This window comes from Periplaneta americana, chromosome 17 (genome assembly GCF_040183065.1).
Source record: "Periplaneta americana isolate PAMFEO1 chromosome 17, P.americana_PAMFEO1_priV1, whole genome shotgun sequence".
Taxonomy (NCBI): domain Eukaryota; kingdom Metazoa; phylum Arthropoda; class Insecta; order Blattodea; family Blattidae; genus Periplaneta; species Periplaneta americana.
The window spans coordinates 110,693,590-110,721,396 of NC_091133.1; the positions used below are offsets into that span (position 1 = coordinate 110,693,590).

The window sequence follows — 27,807 nt, forward strand, 5'->3', positions numbered from 1 at the left end:
AGTAACAGTTGGCATGTGTGACTGTGAAACAAGTGAGTGGGGTTCAAATTCTGTTTGGGACAAGTTACCTGGTTGAGAGTTTCCCTTAACCCGTTAAGAGCAAATGTGTTGTTGTTGTTTTCTAATGCCAGGTGTTTGACAATAAAGTCATTTGACCTCTTGCACTCCAATATTTTTCAAAGATATTATCGTGACCAGCCACTGAAGCACAGATTTTGAGGTGTTCCGAATCCATTTCTTCGTTTGAGTTGCACAATGGGCAGTTAGGGGACTGATATATTCCAATTCTATGCAGGTGTTTGGCCAAACAATCATGGCCTGTTGCCAATCTAAATGCAGCTACAGACGATTTTCGTGGTAAATCGGGAATTAACTGTGGATTTTGATGCAGAGAGTTCCATTTTTTCCCATGGGATTGTGTTATCAAATTTTGTTTCTGAAGTCTAAGTATGTAGATTTAATAAATCTTTTCACAGAGTAATACGTAGATTTAGTAACAGGTCTGTAAGTAGCAGTGCTGCCCTAGGGGTTCATTTCACTTTCCTTCCTCCTCTTTCTACTTTTCTGTTCCTAGTGCTGACCTGCTATGGCACTAAAATCGTCCTCCAGTGGCTTAAGGAGGGAATGCTGGTGATCAACAAGATCTCCCAGCTAGGTCCAATGGACCCGTCGATCAACAGCAGTTGTGGTCCTCCAGACATTCTGGGGGTTGTGTGTGAATGAAGTAGCCACCAAAACGTTAAAATATGGTGTTCACTTAAATCAGCTACAACTTGCCATTTAACTCCAATATGAAATGAGTACCATTAAGAGCAAATGTGGGTAATGTTTTGTGTTGAACCCTGGGCTCATTTTGCTGGCATTATTACCTCCATTTCATTCAGATGCTAGAGAACCACAGTAGTTGATAAAGTGTCATAAAATAACCAATTAAAAAATAATAAACCAATGAAAAAAAATTACATAATTGGAAACCTCGAGAATATTAAATTAGAGAGTGGCAAAAAATGAAATTTCATATTCTAAACCATTCCTACTAGCAGTATGCAAACAAGATAACAAATGCAGTTGATTACGCATCATAAAATAAACTAGTCCACCTCTGTGGAGTAACAGCATGTGTGAGCGTGAAACAAGCGAGCGTGGGTTCAAATCCTGGTTGAGGTTTTTTCCGGGGTTTTCCCTCAACCCATTAAGAGCAAGTGCTGAGTAACTTTCGGCACTGAACCCTGGACTCATTTCACCAGCATTATCACCTTCATTTCATTCAGACGCTAGATAACCACAGCAATTGATACAGCGTCATAAAATAACCAATTAAAAAATAATAAACCGATGAAAAAAAATTACATAATTGGAAATCTCAAGAATATTAAATTAGAGAGCGGCAAAAAATGAACTTTCATATTCTAAACCATTCCTACTAGCAGTATGCAAACAAGGATTTTCACGATTCTTGGCATGTAGACTACTATTAGCGCCAAAAAATTTTCGTACTTTGTAAAAATCTTAATACTTTCTCATATTTTGTACGATTTCTTCCCCCCCCCCCCCCCCCAGTTAATATTTCTGTAACTACATGTGATCTGGGCTTTCCAGAATTTTTAAGGAGACAATAAAGATGTTTTTCTGAAAACAATCGAAAACCAAGCCATTCATTCCACCAACATTCCAGGATTCCCAAGGACAAATGAAATCTCAGATTCCTCTTTAGGGCATTGAACTTGTAGCATCAATGAATTTGAGAAGCCAAAACAAAATCCAGTTAAAATCTTTGAGATTTTGTCATGCCTACTTCTATACTTATTTACAACTTACTTACTTACAAATGGCTTTTAAGGAACCCGGAGGTTCATTGCTGCCCTCACATAAGCCCGCCATCGATCCCTATCCTGTGCAAGATTAATCCAGTCTCTATCATCATATCCTACCTCCCTCAAATCCATTTTAATATTATCCTCCCATCTACGTCTCGGCCTCCCCAAAGGTCTTTTTCCCTCTGACCTCCCAACTAACACTCTATATGGATTTTTGGATTCCCCCATATGTGCTACATGCCCTACCCATCTCAAACGTCTGAATTTAATGTTCCTAATTATGTAAGGTGAAGAATACAATGTGTGCAGCTCTGTGTTGTGTAACTTTCTCCATTCTCCTGTAACTTCATCCCTCTTAGCCCCAATATTTTCCGAAGAACCTTACTCTCGAACACCCTTAATCTCTGTTCCTCTCTCGAAGTGAGAATCTAAGTTTCACAGCCATACAGAACAACCGGTAATATAACTGTTTTATAAATTCTAACCTTCAGATTTTTCTTAGACCTTACTGGCTTGTATCATGGTTACTTCCTACTCCTAACTCACTTTACTTTTTACATCACTTCATTATTTCTATTATTACTTTTACGGTAACTATATTTATACACTTCACAACCTTTGTAACATTTTGATCTTCTCACTCTTTTTCATTTTTTTTTTCAATATCCTTTCCCACTTTTTCCCCACTTACACACCATCTTCTTAAATTGTAGGTTGGTTTTATATTATGAATTTAATGATTAGAAGTGAAAAAGTTAGAAATTGCTGCCTCTTAGTATTCATTGTAATTTTCAATGAAACTAAAGAATAATTGAAGCATTTTTACTTTTCTGAGTTCATACTTATTTTACATTGTGTACTAAGGTTCCCAGATAATTTGAACTTTTTTTTTAAATTCTCTTTTTTTATATGTTTTATTACTGACACCTCTTTTTTTCTTGTTTTCGTCAGGTGATTGAAAGAATGGCAAACAACCTGGAAGTTGCTGGTCGCCAGCGGACTCAAATGAATGGCCGGGGAGCCAGGTTACGCAGTGCCTTGGAATTACTGAATCTTGTCAATCCATCAGACATGAACTGTATTCTGCATCTGGCAAGATTTTACATGTTGTACAATATGGATCTGGCTGACTTGATGGCTACCATTGTAAGGATGCAAGATGTAAGAGATGTTTCTTTCGCGTTACAAGCTTGGGGGAATTGGTGACTGAATTGTGATCAAAATAATGCAGTAATTATTGGAATGTCTGTAGATGTATTTTCATAACATTTGTTTCTTGCTATGTGATGCTTGATTCAGATGTGATACGAATTTTATGGAGTCTGGAGTAATTATTCTGCTTGGTACAGTATTTGTCTTAGAGAAGTTTGAAAGCGAACAGTTTAAGAGGTTATGTTTTAATAATTCATTCTTTGTCCCACAGAATCTACTGGTAACGATAAGTAAAGATGCTGAAATGGCGTAAAAAATTTTAACATAGAACCCATTCTGAAATAAAAATTTGAATTGGAACAACTGGATAATACCCACGGCAGAGCAATGTCGATAGTTGATGTTACTCGCTGGCCACTAGTCACCAGGCCGTACCGAGCCGTGCCAAACAAAACACAATCGAAATGGTGGTAGTAAATTTCGCGACTATATTCTTAAATAATTCACTGCATTAGTCAAGTCAAGACTTCTGGCTTCTGTTGCATTCAAACAATTATAAAATATGGTAATTTGGTCCAGGGAGCATCCGTTTTTGATGCAAAGATAATTTGTTTGGCCTGTTTCTTAAATAAAATTACGAAATGGCGTTCCTGTGCTTAACATTTAATAAAAAAAGAAATGTAGCAAAACTGTTTTGTCTCGAGACTATCATCTGTCACGTAATCTACTTCAATATATTTGCGCAAATATATCTTGTAGCTAACAGTGGTGCTATCTCTCAGTAATGTTCAGAACGAAGCAGGTAGAGAGAGAAAAGAAACAAATTTCTCCCTCCAACGATGCCACACACCAACGTCGTGTTCTTATGTTGGCAAGATTGTGTATTTACTTAAATTTGGTGCTAAACGTAATGGCACGGTTCAAAGATACCGTGGGAATTCTCCAGTTTAGCGTTTGAATTTTGCATCATTCTGATATGAAATTTATATATTCGACATACAAGGAGAGAAAAATTGTAACGTTTTCACAATATACCTCAAAGTCTTCGTGATCAGGTTCCACCCCTAGCCTATCTTAAGCCAGAATCACCCTCCCATAATTCCTACCCTCTCTTCCTCATCCCATTTGCGCTGATGGAGCTGAACTTGGTTTCATTCTTGCGAGGTTCTCGACACAGGCTGCCTTACTTCATTGTCTAATTATTGGATATAGTGTACTCATTCTCCTTGTGGTAAGTCCTTAAAGCCAGCCTTACCTAACCTAAAAATACATACCAGGAATAAAGATGTTCACACAGTACTGTAATTTTGAGTATGCTTAAACTGCAAAGAGTGTAGGTCAATGTCAGTGACTTCTTTGTGCTGTTTCATTGCTATTCAAATGTGCACGTGATGGTACCCACCGAAATCTCATATGCTTGTTGAGACTGAACAAGTTGGCCTGGGTATCATAGTCGGTATAGTGCTGGTCTTCTGCGCCCCAGGTTACGGGTTTGATCCTGCCCAAGTCGATGGCATTGAAATGTGCTTAAAGGTACGGTCACACGTTGCTACTTTTGCAGAGCTGAGTACAAAAAACTTCGCAACTCTTGTACTGTGACGTGTGAACAACGGTGCAACCCGAAAAGTAGCGGCTGCCGAACCTGCTGCCCGCTACTTTTCCATGCTGCGTGCAGTTTAAAAGTAGCGACGTGTGAACACGGTTGCAGCCGCAGCATTTTTGATATCGGTTTTGTTGAAACTTTTGCTGCAGTTGCAACCAGTGTTACCACCCAAATGTGCCAATGATACTTTTATTGTTTGGATATATTTTAATGTTAAATGTGATGAAAATAAATTATTTGTAACAGTTATTAAATACACAACACAGTCTGAGCATAATTGCTGACAATATAATTCATTTTTAAAATTTTCCGTAGCGTAGTTCCAAACAGGAGGGTTGCCAACATTGATTACGTGAATATACTGTTGGTTGTCACTTAAGTATATAGGTGTTTTTAAAAGTTTTATAGTACAAATAATGTCAATTTCTGAATACTAGATACGATAGAAAACCAAATAATAGATAAGGAAGCTTTCGCATGAGTTTCTTAATAATGCGAACATAACCACAAAATGTGTATTGAGAAGTCAACACGGAGAAGGAAACCTGCAGCATGACTGCGGCTGCAAAAGTAGCGCCTTGTGTGTGAACAGACTTACAACCTCCAGTTGCAACTTTTGCAACACTCGGGTTGTGCAGCATGAAAAGGAATGTGCAACGCGCTACTTTTGGCTTACGTGTGAACACGACATGCAACTTTTGCAGCTGCAGTACAAAAGTTGCGCTGCAAAAGTAGCGATGTGCGACTGTACCTTAAATGTGACAGGCTCTGTCAGTAGATTTATTGACATGTAAAAGAATTCCTGCGGTGCAAAATTCTGGCACACCAGCAACCTCGGCAGTTGCGAGTGTCGTTAAATAAAACATAATTTATAAGACTGAACAATATTTAATTATTTTCTCATTTCTATTAGATATACTGATTCTGTGCAGTTCTTCTTCTTCTTCCTCTGTTGAACATTTCCATTTGTACAGGTCATCTGACTTGGCCTCCTCCAGACATATCTATTCTCCCAAGATCTTTCATTCATCGCTGTTGTCCATGCAATTCCTTTGGCATTGAAGTTCTCCCTTATCTGATCCAACCACCTCTTTCTTGATCTTCCCATTGTCCTCTTCTTATTCTCTGTTACATCTCCAATGTTCTTCTTGGTAACCTCTCCAAACCATTGTAAACTTTTGTGCTTAATATGTTCTTGTAATGGTCTAACACAACTTGTTCTGTAATCTCTGTATTTCTGATGCTATCTCTTCCAGTCTTTCCTTTGGTACTTCTTAATATTCTCATCTCTGCTGCCTGCATTCTACTTTTGTCCTTCTTTGTTAATACCTATATTTCAGCAATATAACTTAGTATAGGTACCACAAAAGTTTTATAAATGAAAACTTTAGATTCTTTTGTAATACACCATTTCCACAAAATGTCTTTAATGAAATTATGCAGTCTGACTGTCTTGGATTCTATGTGTAATTTCTTTTTATAACACCCTTCTGAATCAAATTTGCTTCCTAAATATCCAAACTCTTTCACTGCATGTCCATCACATTTTATTTCTTTCATAGGTGCAGTTTAATGACATTATTTATACTACTGCTGCTCTGGGATGAGATGAAATCCCTGTTGTATTTAAAGTGGTTAGTTTGTACAACAAATGCTGTACTTTTAATTCAAGATCTGTTGTTACAACATTTTTATTTGATTGGATGTCTTTAATATTTATAGAATTTGTAATTTTTTATGCTTGTTGATTGCTTTCGTTTCATTCTCAAAGTTTGAGGCATTCAGTGCTAGTGGGATGTATTGTGAACAGAGTTCCTGTTTCTTCTTGTGTATCTGTGTAATCATTCGTCTTTCAGATATTGTTTGTGTAAGATCTCAATATTGAAAGTTATCCACTTACCTTAATTTATTATTGTAGTATTTTTTTAAACATTGAGAAGTAGTAATTTATGTTTCATTTACAGGAATTGGAACCGCGTGCTAGGGACCAAGCAAGGCACATCATGCAGATGCTTCAGGTGTACGAGACCCATCACTACAAGGACACATCATGCAGCTTTCCACAGGTGCGATATTATTAATTCATTTCATCATCATCATCATCATCATGAACTTCGTTTTGAACCATGTGATCTGTAATGATAATCAAAGAAAGAATCAATGTTCTTAATGTATCCAGCTGTTTGCTGACAACATAAAGTCCACTATATCACTGTAGTCTATTCAGTTGTTGTTTTTCACGAGAAATGAGGGGTATTTTGATAATCAAAGAAAGATGGCCTTGATCCCTCCATCGATTCTTGGTCACTGAGGCTTATCTTGGAAGTCTCTCCCTTTCCGTTCTTTGTACATGATTCTTCACTTATTTTTAGTAATGAATAGTGTAAATAAAATATCAATTACAGCCAATTTTCTTTTTCTTTTTTTTTTTTTTTCTCTCCTAAAATTAGTAGAAGTATTTATGTATATATGGTCATGGATGGATATATAATAGGATGCGAAACTGACTGAGTTTCCCGTAACACATACTAGAGGCGCTGTTATGGAAATTGATCTTGCTGCCACCTGTTGGGTGGAGGGGCATTATTACATCTAGCATCGCATATAGTAGCGAAAAGAGTAACTAATGTGTTTAGCAGCGCACCTGGTGACGAAAATGTTAAACTGTGCAGAAAGTATTCCCTCCCACCCTCATCGATATTCAAAACTAACCCAATTTAAAATAAAACATTTACATTTTTATTCCTCACAGCATCTTCTACTGAAAATTCTTACCGGAGCCAACAGAAAGATAAAAGAGACGATCTATTTTACACTACCCAATTAAAATATAACCAGATGGAGACAAAAAATAAAGCAAAAGGTTAGATAATTGGGATTGTATTCTTTGGGTATTTATTGTACAGCGCAATGGAAAAGTCCGCATGAACTACTTAGATAGTTCAATTTATTATATTACTATTACTTTACAATACATTCAACAACACTATTTTTACAACGTCCATAAACATCACTGTTTAACATACACTGCTTATACACACACGTAGTATCACTTTATATTCACTTATTAGCAAGTTTCTGTCTGCCATCTTGTCTCTTCGAGCAATATCTTGAACGGATAAATAGAGAACTCTGGGTAATGTACCCAAAACACAGTTCTAATGTTCACCACCTACAAGGTTGGGCACTGATCATCTTATATGAGCCTCCTGCCACCAGATGGTGCTGACCGCAGTTTTGCATCCTATTATATATTTATCCACGTATACGGTACTTACTATGTGGGATCATCATAACTATTCATCATACTCAAATTCAGAGTTTATATTACACGTTCTGTTAATGTAACCTAGTGGAATGTTTTTGTTCTTAACAATTGTGTATTTGTTGTAGATTGAACCAAAAGTGCGATCTGAAAATATAGCGTATGCAGTGGGCATGATAATGCGTCATCGTCAGTACAATTACAGATGTGTAATTTATGGCTGGGATTCACTCTGTGCTGCTTCCCAAGAGTGGATTCGGCAAATGGGCGTTGAAAATTTGCCACAGAAGAGCCACCAGCCATTTTACAATGTGTTGGTAGAAGATGGTTCAATAAGATATGCAGCACAAGGTAAGAGTTTGTATTTTCAAGTGGAAAAAATAATTTTAAAGCATTCATCTATAACAATAAATTATTGAATTAAATAGCTAAATAAACTTGTATCCTTGATTTGTCAAATGGTTCTACTAGTAAATATAGGCATAATGAAATGTTGTTTAGTCAACGGTCTGAAGACAGATCTGAACCTAATCAGTGATACCAACAAGCCGCGCACACACGTATGCATGGGGGGGGGGGAGGGTTTGTGTGTGTGTGTTTTTTTTTTTTTTTTTCTGAGATCCATATCTTCCAATTGGGGCCAAAAATAATCTCTTATTATAGTCTGGTATCTTACACCCCTCTTACACTTCACGGAATGCTTAGTGAATGGATGACCTTTTTCTTTTTTTAATAATAAATTTTAATGATTTATACAGGTTGTGGAATGGTGTAACATTCCATGATTATTTGTCAACAAAACAACTATAACCATAGGAAAAATATGACTGCTATAGCTTCATAAACACGGCAGCTGTTATATGTTAAAAGCAGGACTCTCTTATTGGAAGACTCTTTATAATGGTGTCACCACTTTAAAATAAAGTTGTCTTTTATTTCACAGAGAATTTGGAAGTTGCAAGTGAACCAGTGGCAGTGACTCACCTTGATGTGGGCCGTTACTTTGAACAGTTCTGCTCTACCTATTATGTACCAAATGCAGAGAAAAGGATGGAATATCCTCAAGATGCCGAAGTGAGGCAACGCTTCTGTGGTTATACAGATGTGAAGTAATACTTTGTACGAATATTAGGAACACTTGCTCCTAAGTAAGCTTATATGAGATTTATGAATATATACATATTCCTTACAAACTATGAGTCTATGACTTTTCCGTCCTTCTGTCTTTGAATCAACACAGTTTCAGAAATGTGAATCAGCTTGTTCGATATGTACTGAATATGAGAGAGGCTATTATTGAGTTATAGAATGTGATGACTTGTTCACCATATTTCGTCCAGTTTCATTTATTTTCAGAGCGGGGGAGAAATATTTCAATAATTCTAGTTTTTTGTGCAAAATCTAGAAATTGTTTTCCTTTGCATCATTCTATAAAATTTACTTTATCATTAATTTTATTTTGAGGTTAGGAAAATTGTATGAGTTGCTAGAGGTGGCAAACATCAGATTCGTTTGGACATAATTCCTTTATAATAATACCCTTAATTTTGTTTTGTTTACGATCTTTTTTTCTGATCTATCTCATCTAGTTAAAGTTATGTGTTCTCTTGGTAAGTATGGTTTTTCTCCATTTCCTGCGAGAATGGCTGATTTATACAGCCATTAACAAGTGTACAAAATTGGAAAAATTTTCTCATACTAAGAGGTCAGATGTAGGACATATAAATAGAACAAATAGAACTTTTGTTATGAAATGTGTACATTTCTTAAGCTGATGTGCCAGTAAACTAGGAAGGCAGTGAGACTCATGCCTTATATAAATGTTGTAAACTGGCTTCATATGTCCGCCATTAGGAAGAAAAAATATGAAAAAGAATGCAAGAAAAAAAAATATTGTAGAGAAACTTTAGCAGGCAACTTTTTGCTCACAAATTAGTAAAGTTGGAACATTGTGCAGAAACTGTGTAGGTTAAACTTGTTAGCATAAATAGTGATAATGTCTTTGTACAAGGTTTCTTGGACTCTCATTTACCAACTTTTTACATCTTCAACGAGAAATTATGAGACATAAATTAAACCAAAATGTTTATAAAATGTTGGTAGATAGCAGTTTTATAGAACCAGGCACTGAAAAATAATTGTGTGTGAAAGTCATGACTGTACAGTGTGTGTATTTTTAATAGACAGTATAATTTTCCAGCTTTTGGCTGATAAAAATACATACATCATATACTCTGTATTAGTGATGAATTTCTGTTGTGTATTTCTGATAATGGTAGCATCTTTGAAATGTACAGATATAAACAAGTAATGTAGTTACTATATTTATTTCTTATTAATAAATATAAGGCAGATATTAATTTCAGTTATTGAATTTGTTCGTCCATAATAGCACTTAATTCATAATGTTTTCATAATATACAGGGTGATTCAAAAGCCACCATACATAGCAATTTTGTTGGGAATGCAGTTACAAAATATGAAAATATTATGAGTGCATACCAGTGCATTTTACCCACTCAGTTTGCACTGCATTCAGCATCTGAACTTGATCTGAGCACGTGTCAAGAATACTACATTACAAGTGGCCAACATCACTTATCTTCTTCTGATAAACGACATCCGTCAACTGACCCCACAGAAAAAAATCCATTAGTGTCAGTTTCGGGGAGTGTGATAGCCATTCCAGTGATTGATGTAAGCATATTCTGTAGTGTGTGGTTTTGTTGAAAGAAGATGGGAAATGCACCATCCTTGTTCAGAATGAAGGGCATAACTGCATCCTGGAGCATGCCAAGGTACCTCTCTGCAGTTAGAAGATGGGGCCAATGATGCTAGTATTCCAAATTCTACACCAGACCATAACCTTGTCAGCAATTTGCATTTTGGAAGGCTCCATCCATTGGAAATTCTATCACTTCAGTATCAGCTATAGTGATTGACTTCACAACTGGTTTACAAGTTAACCTTGTCAGTGAACAGGATCGTGTATGCAGTGTATGTTGATTTTTTAATCACCCTGTATATCTCGTTGTCAAAATAGAGAAATTTAACTGTCATTTCAGTTGTTTCTGAAGCCCAAATTAAGGAAAAGTATGAAAAATGTTATCTTAACTAGAAATATAGTTAAATGGTGCAATGCAGTTGTAGAAGTTGAGGTAATTAATTTATTATAATGAAGTTTCTTATATTTCGGAACAGTGTATATCAGAAGGCAGCAAAAACAAAATAGATTTGCAATAGTTTGGTACTTCGACATTCATTAAATCTTTGTTTTATAGTAATAATTACAACTTGATTATCCAATATGCAATTTTAAATTTGGGATACATTGTTTAAAAGTGACGCAATTACTCAGATTGAGGTATGTGCTGATTTCAAATATTGTTTGGTGTATATGTTGAACAAAAATTATAAAATACTCGAAAGTAATATGACAACTTCTCTGTCTTCCTTGCCTTTTCATGTCTTATCTCGTTCCATCCTCTTCTCTCCACGTCATCATCTTATTTGAAGTTCAGTTAGTGTTTCATTTTATGTCCCCACCTTTTAGAAGCCTTGTATCTGGAGTACAAGATATAAGTTATTGTAAAATACCGATACGAACTCGGCATGTACTTGTTTAAATATATATATTAGCAGTTCTCTGATCTATTCCTTTGTTCTGTAAATCACAGTGCTGAGCCTACTTTATGCAAGTTCCAAATTAATTTATAAATTAAGTGGATTGTAATTTTCTCTCCCTGCTACTTTTAGTTACAAGTTTCAGAAAGCATCCAAATTATTATCGTTTGTGTCTACATATAATATCAATAGGTGTGAAGTATCAGAACCAGACTTTATATTTTGGAAATAAGTTTCTATCAAATAGAGTTTTCAAGTATTTACAAGACTATAACATTCTCGTTTAAATAATGTTAAACATCACTAGCAAACACCGTCATCAAGTTTATTACCATGATGTTAACATCATGCATTATCATATAGCATTAAAAGAAAACGAAAAAAATCGCTTAAAGTTGTACACATTAAGTTTAATAAAGACTATTAATATTTAAAAGAAAATTTACCAAGGGATATTAAAAAAGTGGACTAACTACTAAAAATGATCAGAAATCAGTTTCTAAAATTGTCCACATGGTTGTAACACAGTTCAAATGATCAACTGTATTATTTTGCGTAGCCAGCATATCGGAAGTCACATTTTTAGCAATTTGATATTTGCAAGGTTATCATTAAAGAATCTCTTATATCAGTGTTAACTAGTACCTACCGCTTTATTTTAGGCTGATTTCTGGAAAGGAAACAAATCTTGTAAGATGAATATGTGCGTGTCTGTCTTCCCCAATAATTTATATGTGCATTATCTAATTTTCACCAAATTTGGTAAAATTGGGATCGACACAGATGTACTCATATTTCAGTAGTCATTTGTGTACCATGTTTGGTTAAAATTAGTTCATGTATGTAGATCACAGTGGAAAGAAAAAACACTCTCTCTCTCCCCCCTCCCTCTCTCAAACTCAGTTTTGTCTCTGTTCAGAATCTATGTAAAAGCCCAGATTCATAGCATTCCATGTTCCTGAATGATTAAATTACTGATTTAATGTGATTTGTATATACTTCCTCTGATAAAACTTACCTTACCTTTAAGTACCTATCTTTTATGTATAATATGTAACTCTTATACTCATATGGTGTAAAATAAATTATACTGTATTTTCATTAATCTTAAAAGTTATTATTTGGTGTTAATAAACAATTACCACAGTGACAACTTCTGTTATATTTATAAAGTTCTAGAATCATTTTCCCATACTCTAAATTAATTAATAATTACATCTATCATAAATTCATAACTCAATTGACCTGTTACCTAAAAGCCAAATTGGCTAGTCTCTTATATTGAGACAACTCATCCTGCCTAAGGTATTTCCATGGTTTTCTTGAGGCGTTAAGACAAACGTTGGGATGAGCCCTAAGAGAAATGGGCCATGGACCTATATGCCCTTCCCCATAAGTTCCCCCTTTTTTTTTTTCTAACAAACAACTTAATGCCCTAGTTCATAGTCTTTACTTACTTACTTACAAATGGCTTTTAAGGAACCCGAAGGTTCATTGCCGCCCTCACATAAGCCTGCCATCGGTCCCTATCCTGAGCAAGATTAATCCAGTCTCTATCATCATATCCCACCTCCCTCAAATCCATTTTAATATCTTCCCATCTACGTCTTGGCCTCCCTAAAGGTCTTTTTCCCTCCGGTCTCCCAACTAATACACTATATGCATTTCTGGATTCGCCCATACGTGCTACATGCCCTGCCCATCTCAAACGTCTGGATTTAATGTTCCTAATTATGTCAGGTGAAGAATACAATGCGTGCAGTAGTTCAGAGTCTATAAAATTACGAAATACATGTGCAACGTCACTCATGTAGTCGCAATGCAAAAGGACAGGGAACCTTTCAATTTGCAGATTCAGAATTCACGGCGTCTCTCCTGGCGGTCTTCACCTGCCTTGTCATCGAACAACAGACGACCAAGTGAAAATATTTGGTAGTTACTTTTGCTTAAATTGAATGTATATATGTAGATGGATGTATATAATAGGATATTGTTTTACAACTTGGAGCAATTCTATTGCAAATGACATACTCCACAGGACTGTCCCAGAAGACCAACCATACTCACAATGATATAATACTTGTGCATTAACACTAGACAACCACTTGAAACAACACAGCACCATCAACAAATGGAACAGCCACCTAATTCTTATGGGAGTTAAATCCCTGTCTTCTAGACGCACATCTGTTTATGGGCATAGTAGAGAATCAGAACATTAATTAAAAATTTAATGCATACTGTATACAGAATTTTTTTTTTCACGTAGTACACTTTTACATTTATTAGTCCACATTCAAGACTTTTTTTCAAATCAATAGGCATGGAAATTCATACTCTCCCGTAGAGTCATACAGTCAACTTCGTCTATCTTCAGTGTGTTCGCTTTGATATTAATATCTTCTTCCAATTGAACCTGTGTCTTCAGCAAATAACGTAAGGATGCCTGTGCCTGCAAACAGATACACAGTATTAGTTCTACTGGTACTACTTCTACCACTGCTGCTGCTGCTTATTTTACCATGTGCCTACAATGTTTGTTTTTTTATTTTATTGGGTTATTTTACGACGCTGTATCAACATCTAGGTTATTTAGCGTCTGAATGATATGAAGGTGATAATGCCGGTGAAATGAGTCCAGGGTCCACAATGTTTGTTAGACCGGCTAGCACACACATCATGTTCTGTAATTACCATATGAAACTTTTCCAAACATGGTTTCCTATAAGATGACAGTTGTTCATAATGATCCTCTCTATCATTCTTAAATATTTGTAACAAATTCATAGAACCATCCTATACACAATTGTGCTGTAATACCTTTTCCAACTCTAGAATGTGTCTTATCTGAAAGAAAATATTGGATGCCTATAAAATCAATCTTCTTAATGTATCCAGCTCTTTGCCGTCAACATAAAGTCCACTGTAGTATATTCAGTTGTATTTTGATCGGTGTTCATTATAGATGCCTGTTGCTAGTAGCCAGAGGTGGGGTGTAGTCAATATATACTGCAGGGCTGTGTCTTCTGCAACTGGTACTGATGATTTTAATTTACTTCCTTTGTGGTTTATGGATGGACAGTATAGAAGAATGTGTTCCAGATCTTCATCATGATTATTACACCACAGACAAGCATGGAATAAAAACAATCCACAAACCTCCGCCGAAAATCAGGAACAAGGTCAGATCAGCAAAAGATGATCTAGGCCTCAGAGTACCAGGGATCTACCGCACCCCGTGTGAATGTGATGTGGCTTACATTGGACAGACTGGACGCACAATAGCGATGCGTCTTTCGGAACATCAAAGAAGCATCAGATTAATGCAGCCCGAAAAATCCGGATTGGCTGAACATTGCATTGAAAAAAGCTATAGGGCTAATTTCAATAACACCGAGGTCCTGGTAAAGTGTGCGGGCTATTGGGATAGAAGAGCAAAAGAAACCCTGGCCATAGCGGCGGAACGCAGTAACCTGAACCGGGACTCGGGTCTCCAACTAAGCGCGGCATGGGCACCAGCTATTAAATTTCTCACCACCCGGATGACAGGCCGTCATCAGCGGAGAACTCGTCCGCCGAGCCCACCGTGAGACCCAAGGTCATTCAGCTGGAAAGCACAAAGCAAGACGACACGTCGGCAATGTTCTCGCCGCAGTCCGCACTAATAACAGCCAATCGGCGCACAGCTCCTCGGCTGACTCCCTCTGGCACTATAAATTAAGGAGCTAGGTACCCTCAGATATCATTTAACCCTGAAGATGAGGAAGATGAACATCCTCGAAACGTCGGTGGATCACCAACTTATAACCTAGCTGGAAGCCCGAGAAAATTTCGAATTAACAACTGAATAGACTACAGTGGACTATAGTGGGCTTTATGTTGTCAGCAAACAGCTGGATACATTAAGAAGATTGATTCAAGTATTTTGACTAACTGTCATGCCCTGTGAATAATCGAAAGATGCAACTGCACTTTTCCTTCAATACATACGAGTATTGAGACACTTCCATCTTTTGTTTGAAATTTTTTGGGAATTATACAATATTATATCTTAATATTTTAATTGATTAATCTTTTAACTGTTCAAAATGGTAAAGTCGAGAATGGAGTTCTGCAAGATTTTACTTCTCTTCTTAGCAAGACAGTCAGCAGCTTCATTACCAGATAATTCACAGTGTGATGGTACTTATTGAAAACTATCCTTTTGTTAAGCTTCATCAGATGGTGTATAATTTTCAGATGGTCCGTTATTCTTTTTTTTTTTTTTTACGTGATAGATTGGTTGCTATAGCAGTAATAACTGCTCTAGAATCACTGAATATAACAGCTTGTAAATAAGTGTAAATGTAAATAATAAGGAAAAAGTAAGCGATAGCAATAGATATGTTTAAGTCCATATCTACTTAATCTCTTTCTAGACCCCAAGTTCCCTACCTCAAAATATTCAGTAGGACATCTGTTTCCTGTGTCATTTTTGCACGTTTCTACTTAATCACTATGTACAGTAGTGGCAAAAAAAAAAAAACTGGACCGACCCTTGTAGCTGATTTCAGAGCCTTGTTCACTCCAGAGCACAATAGACTGGTAACTAAGACTTTCGTGGTTCGAATCCTGCCTGGGAAGGAATCTTTTTTTGTTCCTTATTCATATTTATTCCCAATACTTTTCGATTGCTGGTAAAATTATTTTTTTTTTTTTAATAATTGATTGAATGGCGATCTTACTCGTGTTAATTGTGTAAGCATGTGCGGCCTACAGCTGTTTACAGCTGAAAGATTCAACATGGATCATTTTTTTTTATTTTAGTAAGTTATTTTATGACGCTTTATCAACATCTTAGATTATTTAGCGTCTGAATGAGATTAAGATGATAATGCCAGTGAAATGAGTCCGGGGTCCAGCACCGAAAGTTACCCAGCATTTGCTCGTATTGGGTTGAGGGAAAACTCCGGAAAAAACCTCTACCAGGTAACTTGTCCCAACCGGGAATCGAACCCGGGCCACCTGGTTTCGCGGCCAGACGCACTAGCCGTTACTCCACAGGTGTGGACTGGTAAAATTCATGTTCTGGGAATAATAAGTTAATTAAGTAGTAAAACATTGCTGCAATCGAAAAGTATTAGGAATAAATTTGAATAAGGATAAAAAAAAAGTTTCCTTCCCAGGCAGGATTCGAACTACGAAAGTCTTAGTTACCAGTCTATCGTGCTCTGAGTGAATAAGGCTCTGAAATCAGCTACAAGGGTCGGTCCGGTTTTGTTTTTACCGCTACTGTACAATATATCGCACCTTGGAAAGAAGACGGCCAAAAGTGCAAAAACTGTAGGCTTACTAATGAGATATTTGAAGTTTAATGTAGTAAGGTCCATTTGATTTGCAGTAATACTATATGGTCACAATACCGCCCTGGCTCCAAATTTTAACCTACCACTTGTGGACATAAAGAAACAGATAGAGAAAGTGTTTCTCTATTAGACAGCATTGTTATCTCAATTCATGAAATTTTTGCATTTCTTTCCAAGGTGCGATATATTAGTAATCAAAATTTGTCCAAGTAACATTGAAAAATCTTAAACTCTGAATACAAACTCCATACCTCAGCTAGCATTTGTTGAAGTGCTGAAACATTATCTCTCAGCTCTCGTACTTCTGCAATTAATCTTGTTTCCACTTCATCTCTGGAAAATAAATGAAATATTGGAGAGCACAGAAGACAATAAGAGGCAACCCCTGACAATGGAAAAAGTCTTTAAAAGTAAGTAAAGGTAAACGACCTAGAGCAAGGCTGGGCATATTACGTGATTCTGAGAAATGAGCGCTGTGTGCTTTAAAGAGCGGTTCTTGCGAGCGTGGTGACGTATGCATACTATACTTCATTCAGTGTCGGTACAGTGGTGACTCTGCAATATGATGGTGAACTTTGAAAACGGAGCTTCCGCTCATACATTAAAGCGGCTGATGAACATGATAATGATGATGATAAGTACTGTATCACAGAATATTCCGAAATGACATTAGTAATGCAGTATTTTTTTTTAAATATAACCGATATTGAGTCCAAGTTTCACAACCATACAGAACAATTAGTAGTACAACTCAATTATTAAATTTTTAAATCTTAAACTTGGTGGGAAGGCAATTGCCCTATCCCTCCCTTCCCTTAAATGACGTCTTTGACAGTAGTTCCTTATGGATACACTGAAGTGAAATTTAAAAGTTTTAAAATACTGAATCTATAGTTTTAATTTTTTTTTTTTACACACACATTATTTGACATATAAATAGTGTACAGTGACGGACATAATTGTTGAATGGGCGAAAATTTTTCAAGATCTGTAGCGCGGTTTGTAAGAGGCTACAATTTTAATTCCTTCCAGTATGCTTAAACAGGAAAGTGAAGCGAATATCTCGTCGTCATATGAAAAAAATCTTTCGACTTGGAGCATGCGCAATGTGGCATTGTTTGACTTAGGAAATACTTGAATTGCTTCATGACAGATACAAATTTTCAGTTGAGTTGGTAATATTTTATACATTTATTTAATTTATATGGTGTCATGTATAGTTCCTGGGGTAGCTCAGTCGGTAGAGCATTCGTGCGCTAAGTGAAGGGTCCTGGGATCGATACCCAGCTCTGGAACAATTTTTCCCTTGAAATTATTCAAGCTTGCTTCACAGGGAGCTTCTACCTGAAAGCCAGATTTGCATAATTTATTTAAAGTGTTTCATAAAAGAAATCATTTTAATTGTTTTCCATCTCCTCATATACAAATTATTTTTTAAGCTGTAATTTTATTTTTATGTTCAATATATTGTCATTAATAATAATTGACATGAAAATTTTAAATATGTGCATTAGCTTTTTCTAAAATAATATATTACGTTACAAGATTGGGAAGTGCTTTTTACAAAATCGAGGAAAAGTTTGAAAAACGAGCAGAAAGAGTTTTCCAGTTTCCGAAATTTTGTAATGCACTTCACAAACGTGTACTGTACAACATTTTTTGCACGATCATATTTTTTAAAATGCAAATACAACATATTTTGCATTGCAAATTTAGAGCAATATTATTCCAAAGTCTTCGCAAAACTGTACTGTAATGGTAACTAAGTAACAATAAGTGCACTGTAATGGGTCTATTTCAGTATAGTTATGTTATGAAGAATGGTTTCCCTAGCAATAAGTTTCTGTGTGGGAATTCTAATTTTCAAGGCCTAACAACAATAGCTGTAAATATACAAAAAACACGATCGTGCAAAAAATTTTGTACATTACTGTAGCTCAAATGCGAAAAAGGGAAAGTCTCGACTTTACAAATTATAAAAAAAAAAAATAATCTCTTAGAAATTCTACTGAGATATCCATGTGAACAGTATAGATTGAGGGAGGCGTGGAAAAAAATTCATTCAGCTAGCTCCAAATTTGTGGATTTTTATTTTATTGGGTTATTTTACGAACCTGTATCAACATCTCAGGTTATTTAGCGCCTGAATGAAATGAAGGTGATAATGCCGGTGAAATGAGTCTAGGGTCCAGCACCGAAAGTTACCCAGCATTTGCTCGTATTGGGTTGAGGGAAAACCCCGGAAAAAACCTCAACCAGGTAACTTGCCCCGACCGGGATTCGAACCCGGCCCACCAGGTATCGCGGCGAGACACGCTGACCATTACTCCACAGGTGTGGACAAATTTATGGAAGGAGATAGGTTTTGAACATGGGCAAAAGTGCAAAAACTGTAAGGATTTAAAGTGCGCACACCTTTAAAAATGACTGCCAAAACCAGTGTCCTAAGCGCGCAAATCTCTGAAATTCTGAGAGGAACATCTGTAAGCTTCGAGATATTTTCCAAGAAGAAAAGTAAAAAATTTATATTTTTCGTGAAAAATGTAATTATTTCACTTAAGTATACCGGTACCCTTAACTCATAATAATGATAATTAAAACAGCACTCACTTTGTAAGTTCAACTGCTGATCTTTGTGCCCTGTGCCCAAGACGAGTGTGGGCCAGTGCCATGAACCCTTCCTTTTCTGCTATGGCCTTTTCAAGTCGCGTGATATTACGCATCATTTCATTTGCTTGTCGTAGTGTCTGAAAGATTTAAAATATTTTATCCATGACCATAACGAAAAACACGCCTTTACTAAATACTTTTGCGTTTGTAAAGTAGGCTTTTATTCAACATTACTTTATTTCACTAGTGAGATAAAGACTTTACCTCACAGTTTGAACTTTATCTCACTGTTCATTAGTATTTTCCTAGTACCCGGGTGCACACGTATACTTTTCCATTGAACTATTACTCAGAAGTTAATATATTAGTTACTAGATGTCACTACCTCTACTTCTTTTTACATACACTCAATCTCCTTCTCTTTTCTCTATCTGCTACGTCGTAATTTGTACATTACATCCATATGTAATATGCATCTTTTTTAAATTTTTTTTGGGATGCGAAGTTGGGTTTATAGGATTTTAAAACAACATGCGTTAGCCAACTGAGCTAAACAGACGCAATGATTAATTAAGTTTTAATATTCCTCTTAAATTTACAGAAGTAAAATGTGAAATTATTTTAATCACATAGTCCCGTGAACACTTCTAAATAATCCCTGAAACTTCAAAAAGACGAAAATACACGTTTAAAGTGAAAAAATATATATTAAAATTATATAATTAATTATAATTTGTTATTTATCCAACGCCTTAGATACCATTCTTTACTAATCATGGCCTCCTACATCATGACCTACCTAGTACACGTATTGATTCTAAAATCCATGCCATGGTATGTGATTATATGAGGACTTATTTTCAACATATTTTCTCTTATAAAACATAATTTTTCGTTATGGTCATGGATAAAATTACGTATGGTACTTGTGAGCGTAATCTTTATTGCACTCGTGCAATAAAGATGCATTTATCTCACAAGTACCATAAATAACTATTATTACTACAGGAATTATGCATATTTAATAATAACATGTTTATTTCATTGTGGTAAGCAAATTTGCACACTACCTCGTGGTGTTCATTTTCAAGTTTAATTTTAGTTTCTCTGGTCTCTGCAATTCTGCGTCGGAAAGCTTCATTGGTGATATTGTACTGATTCAACAGATCTTCAGTGATCTGTTTCAGTAGCGTGTCAATATAAGACCGGAGAGGCCTTGCATTGTTGACTTCCCTGGCAGCACGCTCAATAAACTGCTTAGAAAAATGTTCCCATTCTTCTTTTGTTACGTTACTGACAAAAGAAATACACACAAAATAAAAATGTTTCATTCGGTGAATTATTTATCTTATAACAAATTATATTTCAACTATTTTGGCATGTGAAGGTAAAACTCTGGACACTTCACTTTGATTGTTGGAAAGTGAACTACTGGGATATGTGTTAGATTTGTTAACTTTCGACACATTCTCAGCTCCTTCAAGAAAATCATGGCCTTCCAGTGGGTTTCTTCTGATGTCGGGTTAGAAGAAACTGAGATTGCTTCAATTGTCAGTTACCGTGGGTACCTGCTGCAGTGGCAGCGATGAAATTTGCACCTATAACGTCAAGTGCTGTCAAAAGAACCATTTCGTTCTTCAGATGTATTTTGAGAGACAATAGAAAAAACTTTTCAGTCGAGAATCTTTTGGTCGTATATTGCAACCAGGAACAGTACCAGTAAATAATGTTGTTTTGTTTCTTTTTAAAATAATTCTTTACCGACTTTGAATAAATTTAATTCAAAAGTTGTGTGTGTACTGTACCTTTTATCCATTGAAAATTGACATTTATTTTTTATATCAAAACAAATTATATTAGATAAAATGTTAATTGTTACACTAATTTATTCAAACTACAAGTAATGTTAAAGGGGAAGGAACAAAAATTCGAATCTTATAAATTTTGATAAATAGTTTCGTGGTCCATGGTGGCTTAATAAATATATCTTTATTTTTTAAGAATAACTGTAAGGATACATTTTTAACGATCTGGCAGTTTTTGCGACCTTTCCACAGGTTGGACATAATACCTAAAAAAACCTTTTTCACCTATTCCAAAAACCTAAAATGGTCTTTTTAAAAACCTAAAAATCCGGTCCCTAACTATAAGTTATGGGTACATCTAAATGTAAAATAAATTAAATCCATGATAATGTAAATTAGATTTAATATTCAGTTGCACTAGATTCAAATAGGACGTGAATAATTTCAAGGGAAAAATTGTTCCGGAGCCTGATATCAATCCCGGGACCCTTCGCTTAGCGCACAAATGCTCTACTGCTTGAGCTATCCTAGGAACTATACACGACACTGTCAATTCTTCCCTTTATATCCACACAACTCAAATGGGCTGACAAGACGCCAGAAACCCAACTTTGAGTGCACACAATTCTGTGTGGTTTAAGCCCATTTGAGTTGTGTGGATATAAAGGGAAGAATTGTGACGGTGTCGTGTATAGTTCCAGGGGTAGCTCAGCCGGTAGAGCATTCATGCGCTAAGCGAAGGGTTCCGGGATCAATACCGGCCGCGGAACAATTTTTCCCTTGAAATTATTCAAGCCTGCTTCACAGGGAGCTTCTACCTGGAAGTAAGATTTGCATAATCAAATAGGAAGTGTTCTTGTTTCTAAGGGAACTGTGGAAGCTACATTTCTTTTCAAGAATTCGCTCTAATCTCTTATCGATCTAAACATAGACGAGCTTCAAATATTGTAACTCAACACACAGTGCATACCCACCTTCCATCAAGTGGTGCAATTCCATGATACATGCTCAGGTTGAGACTAGTCTCCTGCAGACTGGCGCAGTACATATCAATATTGAGGGCATTAGTTTTGTCTTCGTTATCTCTATCTAAAAAGTATTTTGTCGAACGAAGGAGGCGGATTTGCTCATTAGTCTGTTCCAATGTACGACGCAATAGTGACTGAGCTCCTTCAATCGTTTCCACCTCTTTAAGCAGCTCACTTTCTACGTCATCATGAACAAGGTCAATTCCTAAGCGACCCTCCCTATTAAAAATCGGAATGATTATTACACACACATATAAATGACATATTCGAATTGAATAATATAGTGGTCACAAATTTATACCAACGTTTTGATTAACCTAGGCACTACATTATCATAATCATCCTATCACATCATGGGGGGTAATGTAACTCCACCTTCCAGGCGCCCCAACCTCAGAAGTGGGTTACAATTAAGCCACTACCAGGAGAGACCAGAAATGTCGAAAAGACAACCTGGTGGCATTAGATAAAAAAAAAATATATTAACTTCCCAAGAATCATGATGTCCCTAAAATATATAAATATAAACTGTAGTGCTTCTGTTTAGTCACTTAAATTTAATAATATAGTACTGGTAGTACTTGGAGAAAGTTACACAACACAGAACTGCATGCATTGTATTCTTCACCTGACATAATTAGGAACGTTAAATCCAGAAGTTTGAGATGGGCAGGGCACGTATGGACGAATCCAGTAATGCATCTAGAGTGTTAATTAGGAGGCCGGAGGGAAAAAGACCTTTGGGGAGGCCGAGACGTAGATGGGAGGTATATTAAAATGGATTTGAGGGAGGTGGGATATGATGATAGATGCTCAGGATAGGGACCAACGGCAGGCTTATGTGAGGGCGGCAATGAACCTCCGGGTTCCTTAAAAGCCAGTAAGTAAGTAAGTAAGTAATTAAGTACTGGTAGTACTGGTAGTTTTTTTAGGCTTAAGATACACAAGAATTGCAAAAGAAATTTTGGAAAGAACAATACCGGTACGGGTACTGACGTAACTTTCAACTTAAGCTAAAAAAATAGTATTTTTTTAAGGAATAATAAAAAATAGTATAGGCTACTATCCTTACCTGAGAATGATACATTTCTTACAAATTTTCAGAGCCTGTTCTTTCAATGCTTCAAGAGCATCCATAATTCTTTCTTTATATACAAGCAAAGCCTCTTCTTCTTTGCAACATTCTGCTTTTTGCAATTCATTTTCTTTCTTCAGATGCTCGGTGTCTTTGATTCTCTCTTCAAGTCTTGTGTCTACTTCAATCTTATTAAGTTTAGTGACATCAGCAATTAAGTCACGCAGACGATCAGACTCTGCAATTACTCTTTCCGCTATCTGTTGCTGATCTTCTGCTGTTTTGTATCGATGGCGATTGTTTAAATACCATTCACTGAGAGTGAATCGTGATGGAGGAGGTGGTACAATCACTAGTGCTTGACGCATGTTTTTAAAGTCCATCTTGCCTAGCCAAAGAAATTAACCATTAGAGAAGTTTATATAGAAATATAAAAAGTTGACTGTAGTGATATGTAAGTAATAATGCAAATTTTTAAATAACTGCATTCTAGAAACTTGCAACAAAAGTACCGTGATTGTTAAGTACTATATCTATTTTTGACAGGGGCATATGCAGGGAGTTATAGAGTTAGAACCCCTTCCCCCCCTTGAACTTAAAAAAATGACATACCTATTCAGATTTTAGTTTTTTTTTTTCCATAATCGTTTTTCCTTCTCTAATTTTTCACTGTCAGAGTAACAAAATCTAATCGACATAAGGTATAGCCCTCCTACCCCTCGTTCAATATTATTCATCATGCCAGTTTCGTTCTTCATCCTTGGTGAGTTGCATGTTACATTATTGTGTTTAATTAAATTTATTTCAATATATTTGATTGTTTTCATGTATTTTCCTATTATGTAAAGCGTCTCATATACAAATAACTGTTGATTAAATATATAGGCCTATAAAATTATTTTTGTGTAAGTGTTATAATGACACAAGCATTTTTTATTATACAAAATTAAACAGAAGTTAAAAATTGGATGGCTGTGAAAATATTAGGTTTCAAAGATTTTATAAGTATATTCATGATTATAATATTAATGAATATACCGTGATATAATAATAATAATAATAATAATAATAATAATAATAGGCCTACAACTACTAATAATAATAATTCAAAATGGATAATAATAATAATAATAATAATAATAATAATAATAATAATAATAATAATACCATTTCGGTACACAAAATTTAAAATATCAATAACGTAAATTGTAAAAGAGGCATAAACAAGAATTATAACCAGACATGAGCAAACATGACTGAAATGAGCCGGCATGTTTCGCGATAGTTATTCAATACAAAGATGTAAGCGTAATAGCACCCCTTGCTTGAACTGTGGGCAGTACAGTATCAATGTGTTTTGGCGAATAACTCACGTTTGTCAAATCCCTGAACTATTTAATCTATATACACTTTACTATGACGCAAAAAAATAGCAATAAATAATAAATATTTGAAAAAAAAATATTATGACAATCAAAATAAAGCAAAATATTATAACTTTTGTTTACTTTTAAATGGTACTAGTCAGGTAGGTGTGTTTTTTAATACTGGTCACCCCAATTTGCAGTTGTGTCATTGTTCTTCTGGAACAGCGTTATTATTTCCAAATGGACTATGATTCCATGTTAACAAAATTCTTTCCTTTTTGGTAATTATGATTTTACTATCTCATTAATACTGAGTACTAAGTAACCTTCTTGGGTATCACATTATCTTCAAAGACTAAAAACTTTGGGAAACGTCTGATCAACTCATTGAATTTATATGGTATTTTATTTTTTAAAGTACTTAGAGAGATGACTCCCGTTTTATGTATCCTCGTAACTCATTAGAGTGTATGCATACTAATTACAGTAATAATTAACTACTTCCAAACATGCATAATATGTTCATAAAAGTATTTTCTTATTGGCAGTATGCTGACAGACATCTATTGTTAATTTTATCCGTTTATATATATCATACTAATTAAATTATATTAATTTACATTATATTCAACAACATTAAAGTTATATATCTCTCTTCACGCTTAGAAATTTGCATGTGGTTACTAAAACATAATAACTTTACACTTTTATAATGTTTAAACTAATTGCAATTTCAAACATTCAACACACTGTTTAGCGTCCTAACAGCGTTACTGTTGCCATGACAACCATACATCTTTCATTGGTCAATCAATAAAATATTCAGGTATACCAACAGTACGCAACGGTACCAACACATACGGAACAATTAACATTCGCGGTTAAAATGTTCTCTAATATTGGGCAAGATGGCTGACGGAGTATATGTATATACGTGAGAGTAAATGTTATTGTTTGTGCACAGTTTATGAATACTTGCTAACATTTAATTGAAATGTTAACGTCATGAGTTCACATGCACTCGTTACTTATAAAAGAAACGAATGAGGACGTAATAATATTAGCCTACATCTTATTAACTTATTTACCTAACAGTTTTACCGTCACAGGTACGAGTAACATATTTATTCTTTATTTAAAAATGTTTTGACTTTCTAGTGACTATTATGCATGTCAAATTATGGGTTAAAATAAGCGCTAAAGTGATGTTTTACTACAATATACTACCGAAACAATTATTCTAATTGCTTAAAATTTGTAACTTATTTAGCACCCTTGATTCATGATTTGAATTTTGATTACTAGTTGAATTTAGTTTTAATATAACAATAGACTATTTATAATGGTATATTAATAAGTATGCTGCTGTCCCAGTATGCTTGCTTTATGGTACAGAGGACACGGTACGAGTTTCATTTTGATACGCATCAAAACGTTACTGATCCATTAAATAGCTCAATTGTATGATTACAATCCATAAACTTAAGGAAATGTCATTGTAGGCTGGTATGTTTGAAGAAGATTCAGTACAGTATATCGACGTATTATATACAGTTCGACAAAGTTAAACCTTTGCAAAACTTCGTTATTGATTTCCGTGTAGTATGAAAAGATCTTTCAGTTGTAAGTATCCAGGCTTTGAAATTGTTCTGTTTTCAACGATAAGGTTGTTCGGAAACAATGATTTTTTACTCTTTTATTAGAATTTCTCAGCAGAATGGATAACTTGAGATTAGGCCTATTATGCTTTAGTGAACTTCGTTATCTGCAACTGTTGCAGCATTGTTGGCATAACAGACATTTTAGTTGTATTAATAGGTTAGATTTTGAATTATTCATTCGTTATTAGAGAACTAGTTGAATAAGATATTCAGTTTACACCTACTGTACCTTCACTGACTGACAACGTCCACGTAAGTTAAGTAACGTTAGTTTCCTCAGAAATTTCAACAGGTGTGATAGAAAGTTTATTAAAAATATAAGTAGGTCTCTAGCTACAACATAGTTTATGTAAGTTATAATTAATATTAATTAGTTATCGCAATTATAGCAACATTGTGAACAATCGTCCGAATTCGATTTAAATATAGGTGTGTTGACTTGAGTCTCCCTACCTCCGTTGTAAGATAGTAAAATAACTTGCAGATATTTGGTACATTGGTTGATGTGGGGCTCTTCGAGTCTGCTTATAAAGTCGTGTAGTATGACTTAATGGGCAAGAGTCATCATTATGTATATAAATTTTGCCCTTTTGTGAATAACACCTTCATACCGATACTAATTATACTTATAACTTTACAATGTCGTACACTATGTTCAAACTAATCTAGGCCAGGAGAAATAAGCTATAATACAAATTGAGTAAAAATTAGTATTTTACATGGGCCAAATATATGGCAAAGTCATTTAAGTACATATTACCATGGTTCACGGGATGCAGATGCCCCTGTTCCCTTTCATTTTCAAGGTTATCCGAGTAATTATATGAAGTGTTCCGAAATGGCGGTCCTGTTCCAGTTATTTAATCTTTCTTACGCATGTTTTTACGCAATAAAATAAGTTATTTTGGTACTGCTTTAAATTAAGGACAAAAACGTGCGAAGAGATATACGTTTCTTTACGTTGGCAGATCTTCAGTGTTTTTTTAATTGATTATTTTACGAAGCTTTATCAGTTGCTATGGTTATTTAGCATCTGAGTGAGATGATGATAATGATAACGAAGTAAGTCCAGGGTCTGGCGCCGAAAGTTACCCACTCATAATGGATTGATGGAAAACCAGGAAAAAGCTTCAACTAGGATTTGAACCTGGGTCAGCTCGTTTCACAGTCAGACATGCTAACCCTTACTCCACAGTGTGGCCTTCAGTGTTCTTGAGGAGAACTGTTTATGCATATGCGTACATAATATCCGGGAATAATCTAGCAAAAAAGAAAATAAATATATCAGACATTATTGCATTTATTTTCCCAATGTTTACATACATGTTTAGAGAGAGAAACTCTGAAGTTCTGTTGAGTGCATAGATAGTGAGCTATGCGCATGCTCATACCCTTGTGCTAGGAGAAACAAAAACATATTTCGTCGCAGTTGTTGACATTGTTGCTGTGAGTCTT

General features: G+C 35.4%; 3 protein-coding genes across 8 annotated transcripts in view; 2 read left to right on the forward strand and 1 right to left on the reverse strand.

Annotated features, from left to right (window-relative positions):
* Positions 1-12,614, forward strand: part of LOC138693313 (F-box only protein 21-like) — a 28,696-nt gene extending 16,082 nt beyond the window's left edge. The window contains exons 6-9 of one of the 2 annotated variants that reach the window (XM_069817199.1): positions 2,769-2,978; positions 6,537-6,638; positions 7,966-8,188; positions 8,781-12,614. In XM_069817199.1, coding sequence (XP_069673300.1) covers positions 2,769-2,978; positions 6,537-6,638; positions 7,966-8,188; positions 8,781-8,950 — 705 coding nt within the window. In that variant the 3' untranslated portion in view covers positions 8,951-12,614. The remainder of the gene's footprint in view (positions 1-2,768; positions 2,979-6,536; positions 6,639-7,965; positions 8,189-8,780) is intronic. The other variant, XM_069817200.1, reaches the window with a different exon arrangement.
* A 1,057-nt stretch (positions 12,615-13,671) lies between these two features.
* Tektin-C (Tektin C) lies at positions 13,672-25,450 on the reverse strand. The gene is made up of 7 exons (XM_069817201.1): positions 25,312-25,450; positions 23,322-23,712; positions 22,196-22,468; positions 20,487-20,709; positions 19,417-19,553; positions 17,058-17,139; positions 13,672-13,913 (listed from the first exon to the last, which is right to left on the reverse strand). The coding sequence occupies exons 2-7, from the start codon at positions 23,705-23,707 to the stop codon at positions 13,776-13,778; spliced, it is 1,239 nt and encodes a 412-aa protein (XP_069673302.1). The 5' UTR covers positions 23,708-23,712; positions 25,312-25,450; the 3' UTR covers positions 13,672-13,775.
* Positions 25,451-25,570: 120 nt separating this feature from the next.
* Positions 25,571-27,807, forward strand: part of Bre1 (E3 ubiquitin-protein ligase Bre1) — a 90,801-nt gene continuing 88,564 nt past the window's right edge. For all 5 annotated transcript variants that reach the window (XM_069817194.1, XM_069817193.1, XM_069817196.1 and 2 more), the window contains exon 1: positions 25,571-25,800. The gene's annotated coding sequence lies outside the window, so the exon portion shown is untranslated. The remainder of the gene's footprint in view (positions 25,801-27,807) is intronic.

What these genes read in the sequence shown, in the direction of transcription:
- Tektin-C (XM_069817201.1), bottom strand. Translation starts at nt 23,707, where the DNA reads ATGGACTTTAAAAACATGCGTCAAGCACTAGTGATTGTACCACCTCCT. An exon ending in ATTGCACCACTTGATGGAAG is followed by an intron (nt 20,710 to 22,195) that starts GTGGGTATGCAC and finishes TTCTTTTGTCAG; the next exon opens with TAACGTAACAAAAGAAGAAT. An exon ending in TTCAACAAATGCTAGCTGAG is followed by an intron (nt 13,914 to 17,057) that starts GTATGGAGTTTG and finishes ATCTGTTTGCAG; the next exon opens with GCACAGGCATCCTTACGTTA.